This window comes from Mytilus galloprovincialis, chromosome 12 (genome assembly GCF_965363235.1).
Source record: "Mytilus galloprovincialis chromosome 12, xbMytGall1.hap1.1, whole genome shotgun sequence".
Taxonomy (NCBI): domain Eukaryota; kingdom Metazoa; phylum Mollusca; class Bivalvia; order Mytilida; family Mytilidae; genus Mytilus; species Mytilus galloprovincialis.
The window spans coordinates 56,466,067-56,488,232 of NC_134849.1; the positions used below are offsets into that span (position 1 = coordinate 56,466,067).

A 22,166-nucleotide genomic window follows, 5' to 3' on the forward strand; every position below is an offset into this window, starting at 1 on the left:
GTGCAAAAAGGTAATATTTACAGTTTCGGAACATCTCCTGACTTGTCAATAATGAATGTGTATTGGCTAAATTTGTAAAAGTGATAGGTTCAATCTTTCAGAATTTTGGATATATATTTGGACTAGGACTATATACATTACACACACAAAAAAATTGATTAAAGTGCATGGTGCAATTTTTTTAATGATGCAAAAGGTTATAAAGAACTGATAGAGGAATTAATTGCGGTCTGTGGCCTATTGTATTATTTGCTATGTTTTATGTTGAAATAAAGATACATCTAATGATAGTTGTTTATTCTTACTGTTTGTGGTTCTAAATCCTCATTTAAAATGGGTATGATAACTATTTCCCCCCTATCAAGACATGTTAAAGCTGTGAACAGGAGCTTAAGTATTCAATTGATATTCTAAAGAAAAACATGTGCTCCACTCTATATAATATCAATTTTTCATATTTGTAGCATTCAACCAATCTCGTTTTAAATTAATTTTTAAAACTGCCCCTTACAAACACTATTAAAAGAAAGACAACTCTAGACAAACTACAAAAAATATTTTAGACTATGAAACAGCTATTCCATAAAATTATACACAAGAGACAGGAAGGCACATCTATAGATGTTTGTGAAGATTGAAAGTGTGAGACAAAATCTAAAATGGTCTGTTTAGATGGGAACAGTGATCTGCAATACAATATAAGCAATATTATTGATCTTGTACAGGTTAAAAAAATTGAGGTACTTTTATTTCCCTTAGTAGCCAGATTTTATTACTTTAAGGTGGTACCTAACACTTTCACTAAAATTAATTTGACTCGTTTAATTTTCATTAAATTTTGACAAAGTATTTACTTTGACCCTTTAACAAAAATATACAAATTTCAAAAATTTTGAACCAACCGTTTTATCAGAAAAAATACACTGGTTATATAGCAGTTTGACAAACACTTATTTTGATCATTGAAAAGCTTAATATTTCCTTTACAACACAACATAATTAAAACGTTTAGCTGATTTTACAGAGTTATCTCCCTGTAGTGTTAGGTACCACCTTAATATAGAAGAAAGAAAGTGATATGTTCTTCTCATTTTGATTTTTATTTCAAACTTAATTTTTCCTATAGAGTTTTTAATTGCCTGTCATTAGTAGTTTTCTTTACTATTGATTAGATCCCAATTTAATGGAAAATGAGATTTTCTTAGAGTGTGATTTTCCCTATGGAGAGTGCAATTGTATGGTATTCTTTATATTTTGAACTTACCCTGTGAAAGACATGGGTACAAGACAACAAAACTTGTTCTTTCAATCCAAAATCTTCCTTACAGATAACACACGGCATCCCTGAATCATCACGTTTGTTAGATTTCTCCTTAGCCTTCTGCCAGTCTGTCTCTGATAACAACTGGTCCGGAGCATCAATCAATCCTAATTTCTGGGCTAATTATATTGAATGAAAAATAAGAAACTTAAAGGTTACATAATGTCAGTGTTCAAATATTTCATTGTACTTTTTGTTCTTTTATTTTCATACATGTATATACATTGTATATGCACTTTGATATTAAAACATACTTTAGTGCAGGCTTTGCTCATTGTTGAAGGTCATACAGTGACCTATAGTTGTTAATTTCTGTGTCATTTGGTCTCTTGTGGAGAGTTGTCTCATTGGCAATCATATCACATCTTATTTTTATATTTAAACATACTTTTTTCGAAGATCTTTTTTTCTTAATATTTTTTTTTTCATTTTGACAACAATTCACACATGCTTTGACATGATATTATATATCAAACCTTAACAGTACAGGGAGATAACTCTGTAAAGTTAGCTAAACGTTTTAATTATGTTGTGTTGTAAAAGGAATATTGAGCTTCTCAATGATCAAAATTGGTGTTTGTCAATCTGTTATATAACCAGTGTAATTTTTCTGACAGAACGGTTGGTTCAAAATTTTAAATTTTTTTATATTTTTGTTAAAGGGTCAAAGTAAATATTTTGAAAACATTTTATAAAAATTAAACGGGCCAAATTAATTTTAGTGAAAGTTTTTTGTACAACCTTAACTCAACAATTAATTAAACAAAATATGTGGACAAAAGTAATTGCCAATGTTGTTTATATTCCTGAATAGAGCGCATACAGATTTTTTTTACAAAATCTTGTACAGTTTTAACTTTTGAATTTCAATTAGGAATTTAAACTGGGATATTATGGTAATTCTAATGATGTCATACCACAAATTGTTATTACCTTTTAAATTTCTTTGATTCATTGAAAAATTAGTCAAAACAAGTAAGTCAGAGTTTTATATTATTATCTCCTTTTGTGGTTTTTTTTTTGTCAGTGAACCTTTGATATTTTTTTGGGTGCAGGATATCACAGAATAAAAGGTTCAAATTCTCTAAACATGCTTCTTTTGTGAACTCTATTTTGATATTGTTGCTTCCATACATTTATACATTGTTTACATGTAAACCTGTCAAGTTTAATCCTCAACTGAATGTGCTTTGAATGGAATGCATCATATTTAGTTTATCTATACTGGTTGATTTGATATATGTAGATTCCATCACAGGAACAAGTGTATTATGATATTTCTCTACTTGAGACAGTTAAATTTAAATATTTAAAACACGAGGCTGGCTGAGCTTTTTAAATAATAAAATTCTACTGATGTGTTTGTAGAAATGTCGTAATACATGAGTTATACTTCCTATAGTGTAGGAATCTGTTGCTCTGATGAATTTTATACTTCCTTTTTAAAGATTTACTGAAAGTTGTGTTGTTTTTTATTAGTCATCATCAGACATGGTGGCCTTTTTTCATGACATCACAATAGGAAATTCAGATGAAACCAAGAAAATATGACGTCATAACTTAAATTTTGGCTCATTGTTTGTAGAGAACAGATATTTCACTAGTGAGAAGAACATTTTTTTCACAATTAAATAGGAAATGGAAAAATAGTGGAAAAATAGAGAAATTATAATATACTCCCTTCTCTACCATACCAAGAGTTAGAGGTGGTGGTTTAGGATCCAGATTATATTCTTCATCTTTGGGCTCTTCTTTTTTCGGTTTTGAATTTCTGTCTGAAAATTAAAACAGTGTCAATTATAATCAAAAATCATTTGGGGTTTTGGTGTACACATGTTCTTATTCTATTATCCTCATGATCATGTACTATGAATTAAAAAGATTTCTTGCAAAAAAGTATTACTTTTTTTTTATGAAATAAGATGTGGTAAAGGTGATTAATTTTTACACGTTAAGTTATTTGCTTTTAAGGAAGTTTCCTTGTCATGTTTTGGAATTTTTGTCAGATTTTAAAAATCCTCTGGTTTCATCCATTTGAATGCCTTAAAAAAATTTGCCCATGGACCCCCATTTTTCTTTTTGTAAATCTTTTACATGTATAATGATAAGCCATCTGTAAAAGTCTTATAAAATTTTAATCACTTTTTACTAGTTTTTGAGAACTTCAACTTGTCAATGATAAAGTTATCAAAAGTCAAGAGAGAATATTTTCCCGCCAAAACTTCAATGGCTAATATCTCGAAAACAAGCACGGTGACCTATATTTTTTTTTTGCTCTTTGGATTCCTTTATTAATCCCCTATCTATATGAACTAGTGTTTTGAAAAGTTAATTACTTTAAAACTGAGAAGCGAACTCCCTTAAATAGAAACTACCCACATAACATATTTTTTTTTCAGAAATTTATCAATGTTTTACATATCATGCATGCTATATTGTTGTAATAGAATTTTTTATAACAATATGCAAATATGAACTCTCGTGAGATGTTCAAACAGGTAAATCAGAGATGATTTACATTCTAGTTTTGTTCTTCGTAATAATTAAGTTAGAAAATGACGTTATCGTTATGCGTTACATTTCACACGAAACAGAAGTCCAATTATTTCCTTTTTTTTATTAAAATTGTTTTTGTCGTTAAGTTCTAATCATTTCCGGACATACGTGAAACATGTGATCACGCCCTTACGACCAGATATATGAAATACTAGGTCTAAACATTGTTTTTGTTTCCAACGGGATGTTAGCAAACATAATCTGTAGACTTGTTTCGTCTTGTTTAAAAAAGGAAAATACAATTTTCAAAGAGATTGCGCCGGGGGTCTATTATTTTTTCTATGTGCATAATGTTACATACGATCTTGTGTGAAAATACTAGGTCTAAACATGCTAAATATTATATGCTGACATTTATAATTCTTGGCTGTTTCATTCCCACTTGTTACAGTCAGGTTATCATGAACAAAAATTTAAAAGTAAAATCTTTAAGTTTAACTGGTCTTATATTTCTTTTTGTACATGTATGTGTTTTATAATTTGTCAGACCATCAATCATTTAAGGTTTAAGGGTTTTTCTTGAATGGTTTATATTTGTATAAGATTGAGACTGTCTCAAAGAGCAGACAACAGCCAAGGCTGTTTGCTTGTCCACTGAAATGGGGAATGTAAGATATAAGAAAACTAATTTGGACATGCCATATATACATTGTATGTGTTCCCAATTTGGGAAACCTTCTTTGTTGTTGTTTTATGTCATACACATGAAACATGTATCTTTAATTCCTTTTGTTGATGACAAATATTTGATAGTTTTCTGTTTAATTTATTCACAATTTTTTGTGACTTAAGGATGTACTTAGGTGAGGTTAGGTGAAAGTTAATAAATTAAGAAGTTAAAATTGATACTATAAGCAGGTAGAGCACTCTTTAAGGATAAAAATAAGCTAAATATATTGATAGGTCATGGACCTCCTTTCCGAGATATTTGAGATTTAAAATATAGCAGGAAAAGGCTGACTCAGACTTTTACCTTTTATTTGCATTGATATTATTTCGGTCTCAAAACCAAAGAAAGAAAATTAGGAATCTTCTAAAATTTTGGTAAATGACCTTTCATGAGCTAATATATCTTATATGAAAAAATAAATGGGTGGTATGGGGCAAAATATTTTACATTGTATTGTATGGAAAAACACCAAGAAGTTCCAACATTTGACACAAATTCCAAAACCTCACCTAAGTACATCCTTAAAAAGACTTAAAGCTCAACATCAGTCTATTGTTGAAGACTATAGATATCTTTTGGTCATTAGTGTCATTCTGTCGCAGTTCAAGCATATATAATTACGTCTCTCTTTACTATATATATGTTATATTACATGTATTACATTTAAATCAGGGAAAACAATACTGCATTTGAAAAGGTTTTTTTTTGTCTTTGTTTGAACATTTCTTTGATTGCAGTGTTTGTGGCTGATGTGTTCTATTGTTCTGTCTGATATCTATAGATATAGGAAGATGTGGTATGAGTGCCAATGAAACAACTATCCATCCAAGTAACAATTTATAAAAGTAAACCATTATAGGTCTATGTCAATTTATGTTAAATACTTTTGTGTACATTATATTATAATATTTTCTTATATATACTTCTTCCAGTGTCCACAACTGATCGGACAGTTTTCTTCTGCTTAGCTTTGGCTGCAGGGCCTAGACCAATCTGTCGTGGCCCAGTTCTTCCAAGACCTCCTAAATTTAAATTCTTCACCAAGTGGTCCTGGAGAGCTACAGCTGCTAACACAGTAGAAGAGGTACCTTCCTAAAATATATAAGCTTCAGTATAATTTATTCAAATTCCAATTCCTATTTCCTAATCTGACACAGGGCCTTTTCAGGCATTACAAAACTTAACACATCATTCACACATTTATACCAATCTTTCCACTCACTCTGATTTAGATACAGTACATTAGACATTAAAACACATACACAAAAGTCATTAATCATATGAGTATACATTTATGGGGTGTTTGGATATACGCCTGAGGCGCCCTATAGTTACCCATAGGTACCTATGGTTTGATATTTTATACACAAAATATCAAACCATAGGTACCTATGGGTAACCATAGGCCGCCTCAGGCGTATATCCAAACACACCCAATGATAAATCATATAAGTTCAGAAAGTGATTAAAGAGGGATAACTCTGATTGTTTAAATTAATATTTTCTTTTTGCCAAGTAGATGATTATTATGATTGAGCATAATTATGCTGTTTTCTTTCTGCAAAATTCACACAAAAAAGATAAAAATGTGTATATTGAAATTGTATGGGGATTCTCAACACAGTTCACATTCATACTGGAACTACATGTAAATTGACATGGATTTTTTTCTTCTCCTTCTCATCAACAACCAGCAATGTATTTGAATAGTATTTATTTTTATGTTTACTGTGATCATGTGTGATGCAGTAGCTATCTTGCTGACACTGGCAAAAAAGCAAATTTGCTATTTTTCCTGCTCTGATAAAAATATCCTTATTAAAGCTGGCAAAAGCTCGGACTAATAAACTCAAAATTGTAAACTTTTTTTTTCTAACTTTTTAGAAATCACCTTACTAATCGTCCAGTCTCAATTCTCTGACATGAGACTTTGAGTAAATATATATTTATGAGTCTAGTAAAATTTAGGAAGGAATCCAATATATAAAATCTTTGATATGGAAACAAATTACAATACACCTTAAGCTTATTGCTATTTGTCCATCATTACCTGATTTCCAGTCAGAGCTCAGACATAAACATGTCCATTTTTTTTTACGTAAAGAAGTCAAAACATGTATTCAATATTATAAAAATGTATTTTCAATTTTACCATTGTTATATCATAGTTCGTTTCTGTGTGTGTATTTCAAATAATATAGAAGATATAAGGCCAAGAACATATACCAGATGGATCATAAGATGTATAGTTCGTTGGGAAAGGTTTCTTCAAATAATATGAATATGTCATGTACATGTATGTACGCATTTGTCCTTACAAAGGTGTTTTTAATGTCCTTACATTGAGGGGTTACCCCTAGGTGTAGTTCCCAACCTGATAAAGGTCCTTCTTTGTGCATAATTTTTAATTGGAAATGTCAACAATTATTTAATATCCTTACACATGAAAATAATTCCTGGTCTAACAGATACATGTTCATCATTTCTACTGATATAATACATGCATATGACCATGCAAATAAATTTGAGAAAAAGGCTTGTAAGCTCATCTTACAAATATGACTGTATGACACTTTTTCTAGACCACAAAACAACACGTGCAAAATATTCGTCGCAAAGAATTGTAACCTTTAAAATTGTTGTTGCGCACTAATAAACCCCTACATCTACATCTATATTATTGATCTGCAGTTGAAATCCATAACGCAGATAATGCTGTGCAAACATCAACCTGCGTGCTCAGTATTTACAAGTGTAATTAAAATTGGATAAAAACAGGTGGTTTCTGTTTACAGCTGCAGTCTCCAAAGTTGTTCCTTGAAGCATTCCAGAGATGTAGCTAAGAAGGCTTCAAGAGGCAGGCTGTTCAAGTCCGTGATGGTACGTGGCAAGGATCCGGAAATTTTTTCACCTAATTTCGGTCATTTTGGGATAACAAAAAGTTGGTGCCCTTTTTCAAACAAAGATTGTGTCTATGCTCATACAGTCATACTGAGACTACTATAACATGTGTTTTAGTAGTCTCAGAGTCATACTAGTAGCATCAACGAACTTGTTTAAACTGTTGCATCGCATTTACTTCTGAAATTTCCCTACCTTTTTCCTTAAAATCGATCTTGAGCAATAAAAGGAAGGCAACAGTTTAAAAATGAAATGATTTTAATGACTCAAAATGATAAATTTCTCAAACATCGCTTACGTTTCTTTCGATTTTGAAGACAAAATTAAAACCGGATGTTTTACGACAATAGTAAAACGACCAATTCCGGACTCATTTCCGGGATTAGTTTTGTTTATCAAATTCACAGGAAATCGTCGGCTTTTTAACTGTTTGATCTTTAATAGTGTTGAATATTAATTATAATAGTTGGACTTGTTTAATTTAGCATGAAATCATTTTGAATTTACGATTTAGTGTCTAATTTGCGGAAGAGAATTTCAAGCATGCGTATTAGTAAACAAAGCACGTGTGTTTGTAGTGAAACAAAATTTTGTTCTAGGTAAATTAATTTAATTTTAATTTAATCAGAATTGACAATTGTCTAAGCTGAGAAAAGTAATTAAATAAATCCGACAGTTGTTATGAACTTTTAATTTCTTTAAAATATTAGTTCTGGGCTTTTGATAAATAGAAAATTTAAAGATTAGCGATCATTAGCCAATATTTCCCCGAGGCATTACTATAGTTATTAGGAGGGCCCTCAGGATTATAACACTTTACTGGAGTGGCAGTTTTATTACAGGAAAAGGAAAAGGATAACAAACAAAAAATAAGTTCAAAATGGCGATTTAGACAATGTAAGAAACTCGATCTCAACGAAATGACCGAAATTATTTCTGTACAAAATTATAATTTGTCCTAAATCCCAATTACTCATTTAGGACAAAATACTTTCAGTTTAGGTCAAGACTGGCATATATGACCGTTTCCGGACCCTTGGTACGTGGTATGTAGCTGTATTTATAGGCATCTGTGGAGGTACTGATCTCAGTGAATTTTTCTGGATGGTATTGTCTTGTTGAGGTAGATGGTCTTCTCACTTATGATGGTATGTTGACTGCCGCCATTTCATGTGTTGCTTTGTAGAACATGCTTAGTCTACTGGATTTCCATCTAGATTCTAACGTTTACCATTCTAGGGTTTTCATGATGGTGGTAAAATGTCCCTTGTTCTCGACTGTATGTTGATGTCGCAAATCTGGCAGCTCTTCTTTGAACCATTTCTAGGGAGTCAATGTGAGGTTTTCGATACAGATCCCATACTGCAGAGGCGATCTCGCTCAAGATGTGGGCGCACTAGCGATGTATAGGCCTGCACTTTGATGTCTTGTGGACACTTCGACATATTACGTCTTAGGAATCCTAGTACTCGGTTTGATTGTATGGGCACTTTCAAAAGTTGGCAGGTACTGCTAAAAACAGAACCAAAATCGGAAACGTTACAGTATTTCCGTTTCTTTTTTAACAGGTTTTGAAGGAGTCCCAGAAAAAAATTAAAATAGCCTTGCCAAACCGGCAGACGTCATAATTATTTGGACTATAGTGCCGATTTGATTAGAATTCGTATTTATCTACCTTGGTTTTCTGATTTTGCTTGTAACCTGACGCCATATTCAACAAGATATTTTCCTTTTTTCCATTTTAAAAGATTATATCGCAAAGATTAACAATAAAGCAACCGAAAACTGCTTCGGTCACCAAGCACGCTCAGCTTTTGACTCCATCTTGATGCATAACAGTCCCGCAGTTAATATGTTGATCTAAGTCCAGTAACTCGTATTGGTCTCAGTCAATTACCAAACATTGCATGTGAAAATATAGCATTCAAAGTGTGGAACACAGTTTATCAACTTAAGAATGGCATCCGTTGAAGCAGGCATCACCTCTGTGTTTTCAGATTTCCAAAAATATTTAACTGCTGACCAAGAGTTAAGAGAAGTATGCAAAGGAACAATATTTATTGTAGAACCCATTACTGATTCCACGGAGCGTCTTTTTACCACAGAACACCGCAGAATACCACAGAACACCACAGAATACCACAGAACACTAAAAATATACCACAGAACACTAAAAATATACCACAGAACACTTAAAATATACCACAGAACATAAGAACAAACAACAAAACAACTTAAATATGCAACATAACATTAAAATAACTCAACAAAATGCATGAACGAATATTAATTAGACGGTAAATATAAATTTCATTACCGATCGCAAACCGCATATCGCTGAACAGTGCAATTTTTTTTTTTTTTTTTTTTTTATTTATCGAATTAATTGTGACCTTAATATATTTTTTTAGTTATTAATGCCAAAAATTATATCAAATTAAAGTTTAAAATATCAAATATATCTACATTGAACACACCGAACAGAAAGGGAAAGTCTATAAGATGACAACTCCACAAACCACCGTCATCAACACCTCATATATATTTTTTATTCATTTTCTTCTTATTATTATATATAAAATAGTTATACCAAAAATAAGACAAGAGACAAATATCAAAATCTAACCGACGGAAAAAGATCGAGGACTTTGATTGATTACTTATTATGAATATATTTAAATTTTATTTGAAATGCATAAAGTTCCTTTAGTACGATTTTAATCAATTATCATGCAATATCTTTGAATGGGTCATGTTTTTTACATACTTTAATTTATAATTCATTTTTGTTTTGAATAATACTAGTAAAACAAAAGTCTATATTATGGTCATTATTAAGAGTAATTTATCAAACACAACCCCACTAATGAGGTTGTCAAAAATTGGAAAGAACGGATGGCTTCTATAATTCAACCACGCTGTCAAAAGAAATGGAAATTTAAAAGAAGTCCTACATAACTTTTTGTTTTTTTAGCAATGTCCCCAATGAAGTCATTTCACATTTTTGTTCTGTTAGCAACGTCTCAAATCTTGGGTTAGACAATGGAAAAGTGAAACCATAAAGTACTGGAATCACAATTTCTTCCTGTAAATGTTATTGGATCATCTTTTACTTCCGATAAAAATAATTGGACAATATTTTATTTCCTGTAAATATCATTGGTCAAATTTTCGATTGGCTCCAAAATTGAAAGATATTGATCAAAGGGTATATATTGATATAACAAGAAATAATTTCCAAAAATCTTTCTAAATCTATTATAAAGTTTTCAAAGTTAATCAGTAAAGTCAAAATGCCAAAACGCAAAATCTCGTACCTAAAAAGGTCGATTTTCTGGCCCTTTGGTGACTGCAGACAGAACTGCTCCAAGAACTCAGTACAGTGTGACTCTTGCAATTCATGGTACCACTATGACTGTCAACAGTTATCATTACAAGACATCGATTTCTTGGTAACATCCAGCTGTTCCACGTTCTGTTGTTTGACCTGTTTGAAAGAAGAAGTAGGGTCTACCTACTCTTATTCATCTGGCTTACTTCGTCTTAATTTGGTAATTTTATGTTTTAATATTAAAAAAATTCGATATTTATTGCAAACATTGGAATTTTGAGTAATATTCGATTTTAGTGATTATGCAGCAACCATTTGATTTAATTAATTTGAATAATAAAAGTCATATTATAGACATAATTAGCAATAAAAACAACTACAATGTCTGAATTGTTACTATTTGGGAGTTCTGTGGCATATTTTAAGTGTTCTGTGGTATATTTTTAGTGTTCTGTGGTATTCTGTGGTGTTCTGTGGTATTCTGTGGTGTTCTGTGGTAAAAAGACGCTCCCCTGATTCCAGAATGAAAGACTACTGTATTACAATATTAAAACTTTGAATATAATTTTCAGATTTAGTGAACCTGCAATAAACTATCAGATAAAGCCAATATTACACTTGATCACTATTTCAATGTATTTGGAAATATGTCCTGCTTGACCTAAGAAGCTGTCCCGCTTGAACTTTTAATGTCATACAACAATCACTTTAACTTTTCGATTGTGGTGTCCGACATATATAATATATTATATAATGACGTTTAAATTTAAAGGAACTTTTATGATGCCCAGAAATTGCGGACAAATAGCGAAAGGTGTATAGGCGAGGGTAGGAATGCCAGGTGCAAACGATCTTTTCCAGTATTAATATTGTTACATGTAGCCTGTAGGGTCCAATCGCAAATGATCGCTGAATGGGTTAAAATAATTTTGTGATTTGTCATTGAAGTATGCTAAACTAGATTTGTCAGAAGTCTCTAATAATTATTTGTTAATGTTATTTTTTATTTACAATTTAATTCATCAAATTCAATTGATTTATTATCATGATTATTGTCATAAAGAAAATGTTGGTTTTATCATCATGCGCCAAAAATTACTGTTAAAGTCATTTGGCAAGATTTTCATCAAGGTATACCAATTAATAATATTAAAATGCATATATACATATAACATGTATAAGTAAAAAATCATTAATATCTATCACCTGATCACAGTACATGCATGACATGACATGCGGAAGAACATCTCAAGAACGCTGCAATATATTTATAAGGAATGATGACTCTATACATTAAACATTTATTGCGGGAAAATATGAATGCCAACTTAAATACATTCTATTAGAAAAATCAAATTATTACAGAAGAGAGTCCACCATGCACTTGCACTGCACTATAATTAACTCGTTTTTACCCTACCACACAATCAACTCTTCAGGTGTTGGGTCACTTGATAAAATTACAGTATTATTAATATACGTTGTAGTAGAATATAATGATAAATGAAAATTATATATACATATAACTGTAATATACAAGTATTGATATAATGTATAACAATAAATCAGAGTAATACTGATTTTTATCACTACAATATATAATAGTCATTACAGTGAGGATGAATTCCATGTTATTAATTTATCATCCACGCACGAATTTGTTCCAGAAAAAAATCATATCTTTACATCATGTACATAAAATATAACCTCAATTTCAGGTAAAGAGATGTGATTTTTTTTTCAAAGACAATTGCTTGTCGGACCATCCACAAGAACTTGCGGTCATCGGATGTTCAGTACATGTACTTCAGTACTTAGATTATATTTTTGAGTAATCATATATTCTAATTTGCAGGAAATACTGTGCTCCTCGAATGAAACGTTCTCTCCTCTGATCAATGCGAGTTTACAGAAAATCTTTTTTGTTTTAGGAAAAATCCTGTAAAATGGTAAAGACAAAACATTCCTTCTCCAACATGTCCAATTCTCAAACAATATTTTGTGGCAAGAACTAAATTTATCACCACCATCAGCATGAAGTTTTTTGAATATTTATAATCATGATAATAGTACAGGTTTCTTGAATGGATTATATTATGTGTAACTGATATTGAGCAGACCCTGTTCTACCTGATGAAAGTATTTTGTGCATGTATTTGTTTTTTATCTTGATTATCTGCATATCTGCATACATTTACTTTTGGGTACTAATTCAGATATTCAATTCAATTCAATATTTTATTGGAAAGAGCACATTATAGAGGCGTGATCCAAATACAGGTCTACAAAATTTTGTAATATTAATACATTGACTGTTTAAACATGATAAATGAAATAAAGTTTCATGTAACAACAAGTCAAGTAAATTCTATGTATACCATTACACTGTTAACTGATATTAATACCATAAACTTAAACATCAGTATAATTATTCTAAATTTTGCTTAAAGCACACAATCACAATTATTTGAATTAATATATCATTAATTTTATATTTAGATCTAACATTGTCTAATTTTGTTATGTCATGTATATTGAGGACATTCAACAAGTTCAAGCAAAAAATGTATCTCATTTTCAATTTTTCCTGTGCAAAATTTACAAAATCTCTCATTAGAGGTTATTCGCACTTATTCTTTATTTAGTGAGTTTTTTCTAAGGCATTTAGGAACATTAAACATTTTAAAGTTAAAATATTCTTGTTGTTAAAATTTAGTATATATAAATTTTACTAAAACATGAACAACAATTATACTCTAGAAACAGATTAGAGGAAAATTTTGTGGATAGACTAATTCAGTGGTTGTCGTTTGTTTATGTGTTATATATTTGTTTTTCATTCATTTTTTTATATAAATAAGGCCGTTAGTTTTCTCGTTTGAATTGTTTTACATTGTCTTATCAGGGCCTTTTATAGCTGACTATGCGGTATGGGCTTTGCTCATTGTTGAAGGCCGTACGGTGACCTATAGTTGTTAATGTCTGTGTCATTTTGATCTCTTGTGGACAGTTGTCTCATTGGCAATCAATATTTGGATTTTTTTTGCTGTTTTTCATTCATCATGTTCATGTTCATGATGTCATTGAAATATTAAAAAATGAAGAATAGTGATGCTTTATCATGTTTATTAGGTTCTTGATCATGTTGATTTTACAAATCCAAAATCAAAGCAATCTTAAATTATTCAATGCTTCCCTTTATCAGTACAAAAGGAGGTCTGTATCACATACATGTATTGTATACAACCTAATTTTTGTGAGTCATTTTTTTCTTCAATTTCGTCATTTCGAGAAAATATAGTAGATATAAATCATTGTAAATTGTCCCAAATATATAAGCTTGGATCATCTGGTATACAAATACATCAAGCTATATAACACAATCATGAAAAATTAATTACCTTAATGCACAAAATTCACCTCTAATTTGTTCTTCATCATTCCAGTTTCTAAAAAAAAAATTATAGGTGACAGATTTGTTGCTCATTCTGGAAGGCCTCATTGTGACTCTGAGTATAATGAACAGCAATGAAAGCACTGTTTCTTTGCCTTTTTGTATGTTTAGCTACATAAAATTGAGAATGGAAATGGGGAATGTGCCAAAGAGACAACAACCCGACCATAGAAAAAAACAACAGCAGAAGGTCACCAACAGGTCTTCAATGTAGCGAGAAATTCCCGCACCCGGAGGCGTCCTTCAGCTGGCCCCTAAACAAACATATACTAGTTCTGTGATAATGAACGCCATACTAATTTCCAAATTGTACACAAGAAACTAAAATTAAAATAATACAAGACTGACAAAGGCCAGAGGCTCCTGACTTGGGACAGGCTCAAAAATGCGGTGGGGTTAAACATGTTTATGAGATCTCAACCCTCCCCCTATACCTCTAGCTAATGTAGAAAAGTAAACGCATAACAATACCCACATTAAAATTCAGTTCATTTTGTTAGTGAATTATATTATAAAGGAGCAAAGACTGGCGTCCATAATATGAACTAGCATACAATAATTTAAGTTATGTAAAATTTACATGCATGTATGGATTTTGTTGCATTGACATGATTGAGGAATACTCTATTATCCTTTAATTATCTTTTAAAATGTTTATAGTTGGCAATACCACATGTACTATGGGCATATGGCTTATTTTATTTACATGTTTTACAGCAAATCCGAGTGTGTGTTAGAGACATAGAACAGAAGTCTAGAGAAATTCATACACAACTACAGCAAGTTCATCAGATACAAAATATCAAAAACAGTAAGTTGTTCATTAGATTTCAAAAATGACTGATATATGATTGTATACATGTACATTTCAAAATTTTGGTTAGGCAGTAAATTAAAATTTTAGAAAAAAGCAGCTAGAATTGAAAAAAGCATGATAAAAATAAAGATATTCAACATGTTCATGATGTTTAGACTTGAGGATTGAAATATTAATAAAACAAGAATATTTTTGTATCAGACACCATCTAAGGACACATTTTATTATGCTGTTCTCACACTACCATGTTTCCTTGTTCATGATATGGAATTAATTAATAGGAGCCATAATAGTAATTTGGAATACAATTTTAATTTCAAAATTTACATACATGTACCTTTTTGGTAATTTTTCTTTAGCAAAAAACTTTAAAAACTTCTCCATGTTTACCCTGATAATTATGTACTGACTTGAATAAAATAATAAGATCCTACTACAGTAGGTATACATAAAAACAAAGGCATGGATTGTGTATGCCACTTAATGAATTTACCTATATATATGAAGATAATTTGTTATAAAAAATGCATTTAAGGTGGTACCTAACACTACAGGAAGATAACTCTGTAAAATCAGCTTAACGTTTTAATTACGCTGTGTTGTTAAGGGAATATAAGCTTCTCAATGATCAAAATTAGTGTTTTTCAAACTGCTATATAACCAGTGTAATTTTCCTGATAAAATGGTTGGTTCAAATTTTTTGAAATTTTTATATTTTTGTCAAAGGGTCAACAATGGTCAAAGTAAATACTTTGTCAAAATTTTATGAAAATTAAACGAGCCAAATTAATTTTAATGAAAGTGTTGGGTACCACCTTAAAATTTGACTCTCTAAGAGTTGTTTCCCTTAACACATTCTTCATGCCCTTTAACATTTTCAAATTTATTTTAGCACCTGCATTATGTGCAAGAATGAAGCCAGAATTTACGACAATTGCAGAAGACATGAACAAGTTGGCAGCCATCATTCCTCCTAATCAATACTACAGGTGATCAGTAATGAATTCTTAGTTTGTTGAAAATATTTGAAATGGGTTTATATGGTTTATATAAATATAAAATTGAGGTAAAAGATACCAAAGAGATATATTCAAACTCATTTATAAGTGAAAAAAAACCAGACAATGCCATTGCAAAAAAAGAAGAAAAAAAGACAAACAGGAATCTGATGTACAGTAGTTGTTTGTTTATGTAACGAATTTATACATGTTTTTCGTTTCTCGTTTTTTTTATATAGATTAGACTGTTGGTTTTCCCATTTGAATGGTTTTACACTAGTAATTTTGGGGCCCTTTATAGCTTGTTCGGTGTGGGTCAAGGCTCCGTGTTAAAGGCCGTACATCATTTTACATTGACCTATAATGGTTTACCTTTTTTTTTTAAATTGTTACTTTGATGGAGAGTTGTCTCATTGGAACTCACACCACATCTTCCTATATCTAATGACAGTACTCAAAACACAATTCAATTCAATTCTTTATTACTTTGAGCAAATAATGCTTATCAGTACAAATATAATATATATGCAAATACAATATATCATAAATATATATAGACAACATACATAACTGATAAATTAATACATCCGAGAAGATAACACACACATCGTTACAAAAAAAAAGGGTAGGTGCATGTATACCTCAAATGAGAAAGCAACCTAATAACACCATATGGCATATACCACTGTCAGCAATAGAAAAAATAACAGGCTATTATTTGAACTTGGAATTATTTTTAATTATGGAATTTGTATAATTTCTGGTGTTTGAAATTTTTTAATAAGTTCCATGTTTATTCTGTATTTAAATGTTCTGTGCCGCGCACAACACTACCTATTACAAAAAAGATAGCATATTTTAAATAGAATGTACTGTGCCACGCACAACACTATCTATACAAAATTTATTGTATGGAAAGTGTTTATGAACTGCTCAAAACATTATAATCATGATAATACTAAATAAACATGGCATTTATTAAAAATTTCAAGCACAAGAAATTATGCAAATTCCATAACTTAAAATAATTCCAAGTTCAAATAATAGACTGTTAAATGTTTACTGTGGATTCATTTATTTGCCTAGGTACTAATTTTTTAGTGGATTGAAGAAACGTTGTTTATTGTTGTTAGGGCTATTCCAGAAAAAAATGTATGGGGGGGGTTGGAAGGCAGTTTTTGTCAGCACCCGCCACCCAGACAATTGTAATTGAGAATTATAATGCATTATAGTGTGAAAAGTTGCTGTGATACCCATCACCCATGTATTATTAATATAATGTGCCTTCCAACCCCCCCATACAATTTTTTTTGGAATAGCCCTTATTAAATTTTGTGGGTTTTCCAAAGTTTACATATTATATATATGCTATTTATTAAGAACATTTAAAGGAGTAGGTCCAGTAAGACCCCTTTTTGGCCCCAAAATATAACAGTTTTACAAAATTGTTAAAATGTAAACTTTTAGTCATTTATTGGATAGTAGAAAGGTTCTGTTACATAAATATGGGCTCTTTTTGACAATACAATGCACATATATTGAGAACTAGCACCATTAATTCATGCTAAATTACTGAAATCTTCACAATTCCAGCATTTTAGTTAAATTTTAGACGGTTTCCATATAAAACGAAAGTGGCCGCATTCGTGTTCATCCAAAATATTGAAATGGAAGTTATATTTGATGATAATACATAACTATATAAAGATTGCTGATGAACACGGATGGGGCCACTTTTGTTTTTGACAAAAACCATCTGAAAAGTGACATTTTTTCGCATATTTGGTAGATTTCTCATATTTGAGCCTGAATCGAATCGTTTTTAATGACTAAATAAGTTAAAATCTTTCACATAAATTAATTGCATCATATGAAATAGACACTTAAGTGTTTAAAAAGTGGTCAAAATCTTTCGTCAGATGAAACTGAAATTTGAGGCCAAAATCAGTCCTTACCGGACCTACTCCTTTGTAGTTCACCTATACCCATATGCATAAAATCAATGAAAATTGGTTTCCTATTTTTTTGTCCATTCTAGAAAAATCGCGATGATAAATGCATTCAATAATTTCTGAATTTACAGTATTTATTTATTTTTTCTTCTTTATAGAAAAACATCTTTTGCAATGTTGTTTTGAATTCATCTTCAACCATTGTACATTATCAACTTTGGAAACTTTTCTTTTGCAAAATACTTATTAATAAGTTTTCAGTTTAAATAACCAATGATAATTACAAAACTATTACATTCTATTAAGAGATTAGTCTTTATGAAATAGGTAAATGGGGATCGAACAATTTTATTTTTTCCCTCCTCCTTTTTTCCAAAATCTGTTTTTGTTTGTTTTTAAATGCAATTATTTTCGTGTTTTGCAGTATAATATGAACATATATATACAAGAAATAACTTGTAGTTCCTATTTACTATCAATTCCAAGTTAACTATCCACAGCAGTCACTGATATATTATATTATATATTTATTTTTCTGCAGATTTCATGATCATTGGAAGACAGTTATGCAAAAGTTAAGTTTCCTGACGGCATTCATTAAATACCTAGAGAAAGAAGAGCTGAATACCAGAGAGGAAGCTGCTAAAATGGTTGGAGGTAATTGTTCATTCATTGGACAAATAAATAGAAGTATTGTTCCGGATTGATTGACTGATGTTTAATGCCACTTTCTGCAAAATATTTGTCAACGCCCAATGAAAATTATCATTACAAACAAATGGCATAATAATAACAGTTAACAGGGAAGATTTATTTATTAATTATAGTTTCAAAAACATGTTCAACACAGATAAAGATATCTACCGATAACTTTTCATTAATGTACTAGGGATAAATAATGCTGACACCTACCTAAACTTACTGTTTTTAATTGCTTGAGCTGTAACCATGGTAACAATACATCAACCTATTGATAAAATAGATATCAAGGGTGCAAATAAGATACACATAGATTCTACCACTGCATCAAGTGTGATAAGATAAATATTTATCCACTCAAAGACATCTAATTTTCAAATTCAAAACGTGAGGCAAGCAGATCATTTTAAATATTTTAAATTAAACGTCGAAAGTGGATAAATAATGTATTGCACAAAATTAGGCGGTGGAAGCTGCTTCTAATTTTTAGACAATATGCAGACAAATTTAATCCTTTTTTTCGAATGATTGGTAAAAGATATGTCCTTTTTATGTGCCTGATGTGAGGTCATCAGACATGGTCACCTTTATTCATTCCATCTCAATGGGAATTTCTGAGGAGAGCAAGAAAATTTGACATCATAATTGAATTTTGACCAATGAAGAACTGAGATCAAACTTACCACATGTTGATTAAATAAAAATAATCAACGGATCAGGAAAAGAATAAAGAGAAATTTCAATGCTAAATATAAAAAATATCCAACCTTCAATTAATATATGTAGTCCAATAGCAAACTACCTATATTTGGTTTTTTTTTTGGTGTTCAGTAAACATTGAACAAATGTTGAAAGCACTGTGGTTCACTATGAATAGCTAAAACACTTAAAAAAAAATATTTTTACCAGCCAGGCATTTTCATAGAGACATTTAGTTTGAAACAATTTGTAACACATGGCTTTGATTAACTAATAAAAAAATTACATGTATAACACACAGAATTTATCAAAATTTATGAAATGAATTGTAAATTGAATCAAGCAAAAGTATTTTAGTTCAGGATTTGTCTGTGAACTGTTTCTCCACTAGTACTTGCAGGTATGCTTAGAACAACAATCCACTATATATATGTATTTATTACAGTATATATTAACAGAGAGGAAGGGTTCCACATGGACCTAGATGACTATCTGCATGGGCTATTACAGTTAGCTAGCGAATTGGTAAGTGTTTAGTGAAAGATTTATGATTTCACAAAATGATAAAACAGAATTAAGCATGAAATCAAATATTAATGTATTTTGTATTATCATTTTTCTATTTAAAGTTAAACCGGGTATTAAATGGTGAGAAAAATCACTTAAAAATGATGAGTTGATGGTCATTCTAAAAACTAATTCACAATATCAAATTAATAAATTTCGGATGCCCCTAAATTCAACAGTGTTTTGCGTGCAGTCTTCAGATTTTTCTCAGATCTGTTTTTTTTTTCAATTTTCAGGCACACGGGTATATGATCAGTTTTTAAGAATTTTTGAAAATACTTTTATTTTTGTTAACAAGTCTTAATAAATTATATATGAAAAAAAAATTAACAGATACCAATCAAAAGCAACCATTGAATTTCAGACCTGACTTTGAACAGGCACATATCGAATGAGGTGGGGTAAAATATGTTTGTGATCACACCACCTTGCCTAAGCCTGAGACATTAGTATATAAATTTTACAAAATAAAAACTTGCATATTAGATTTTGATGGCATCTTTATTTATGTATCAGCCAATACAGTCAAACCTTCTTGTGTTGAACTCTTTTGTGTTGAAAACTCTGATGAGTCGAATTAATTTCACAGTACCAGTAAAATTCCCTTTTGATCAATGCATAATATCCTCTGATCAGTCAAACCTCATTATGTTAAAGGTTAAGGGTCGACCAGACTAAAGAATTCAACTTACTTAAGGTTGAGTATGTTGTCATCAATTTAGATCACATGTAATACGGTATGAGATTTGTTTAAACTAGATACTTTAAATATCTTTATGTATTTTCAGTCTCGACTTGCTGTAAATTCAGTAACCGCAGGAGATTATGGGCGGCCATTGCGAATAGCAAAATTCATAGCAGAGTTAGATGCTGGATTCAGATTACTGAATTTGAAGAACGATTCTCTACGGAAAAGGTTTGATGTCCTTAAATATGACCTCAAGAAAGTGGAGGAAGTCGTTTATGATTTGACAATCAGAGGACTTAAACCTGCAGAACAAATGGAACAAGAGTCCAAATAAATCATCAATATCATATTTCTTTTTTGTTGATTCTAATTTTCATGTAATGCCTGGAGTAGTAAGGGAGATTGCATTGTATGTTTTATGGTCTGTGCATCCCTTTGTCTACTTGCCTGTTGTTTGTTCTGTATCAGATTTATTTTTGATTATGGTAGTTTATCATGAATTTGTGGTCATATTAACTTAAAGGGCACTAGCTACGAGATATATGAAAAATCTAATTTATATTTTTTTTGCCCAATCATTTATGAAATGCAAATAGTGAAATAATAATTCGCTTGTAGCAGCCAGTATGAATTAATTTCGTCAATATAAGCTAAATAAAACATTGATTATGAATTATTCACTTGCAAGTGAATAATTCTACCTCATTGAATCAGTATTCGTGTGAACTTCAATTTAGCCCCTTAGCTTGAGATGGATAACTCATGAATTGTATGTGTAAAGATATTTAAAGGAAAAGAATGTCAACATTGAAAGTGAAACAAAGGTAAATTATTTGATTGACTGATTCAATCCACAAAAAAATGATTCTTATACATGTAAAAACAAGATAAACATTTATTTTTCATCTATAATATGAAATTAAATAGACCTAGAAAAATCCATTAGCACTAGTTTGCTTAATATATTTATATCTATATTTATGTTTAACTCACTTATGGTCATTTGATGACTTTAGAGGTCAACTCTATAGTTAATTAGATGGTGTCTAGACTAGAATACACACGAAATGAAGCTATGTATTTTCATGCTAGTGCACTGTAAATTGTTTATTTAAGACTTTTAATAGTTTGAATAAATGTTTTACATTGTTATAAATCAAATATGAGAATTTGATTAAAATCTGTGAGCATGAATTTGACAGCTAGTGCCCCTTTAAACCAAGTACACATATTGTTGATTTTTTCAATCTTCATGCCAAGTTATGGTTATTACCATGATTGCATGGTTCACATTATAGTTATCCAATGAGGATGTATCATGTCAGTGTAAGATCATACCCATGGCTTCAGGCTGTTCTAAATTAGATAAAAACATTTAATCTACATTAATTCAAATTAAAAACGCCACAGAATCATTAAAATATTCTTTATATATTACTATATGGTATATAGCCTAAATGAGCTGATGACACAATGTTTAAATATTTTAATTAACAGAAAGTTTGTATCCATT

The 22,166-nt window shown here is 30.5% G+C and overlaps 2 protein-coding genes across 3 annotated transcripts in view; one reads left to right on the forward strand and one right to left on the reverse strand.

Moving 5' to 3' along the window:
• Positions 1–22,166, reverse strand: part of LOC143054313 (RING finger protein 32-like) — a 66,106-nt gene that overhangs the window by 10,785 nt on the left and 33,155 nt on the right. The window contains exons 1-4 of one of the 2 annotated variants that reach the window (XM_076227279.1): positions 9,124–9,285; positions 5,471–5,639; positions 3,016–3,096; positions 1,265–1,440 (exon numbers count right to left, since the gene is read on the reverse strand). In XM_076227279.1, the coding sequence (XP_076083394.1) occupies positions 1,265–1,440; positions 3,016–3,096; positions 5,471–5,639; positions 9,124–9,159 (462 nt within the window). In that variant the 5' untranslated portion in view covers positions 9,160–9,285. Of the gene's footprint in view, positions 1–1,264; positions 1,441–3,015; positions 3,097–5,470; positions 5,640–9,123; positions 9,286–22,166 lie in introns of those variants that run through there. The other variant, XM_076227280.1, reaches the window with a different exon arrangement.
• LOC143054317 (translin-like) lies at positions 5,477–21,002 on the forward strand. Its single transcript, XM_076227283.1, has 6 exons — positions 5,477–5,631; positions 14,951–15,044; positions 15,943–16,039; positions 18,542–18,657; positions 19,844–19,923; positions 20,754–21,002. Exons 3-6 carry the CDS (start codon positions 15,963–15,965, stop codon positions 20,985–20,987), a joined length of 507 nt encoding a protein of 168 aa, XP_076083398.1. The 5' UTR covers positions 5,477–5,631; positions 14,951–15,044; positions 15,943–15,962; the 3' UTR covers positions 20,988–21,002.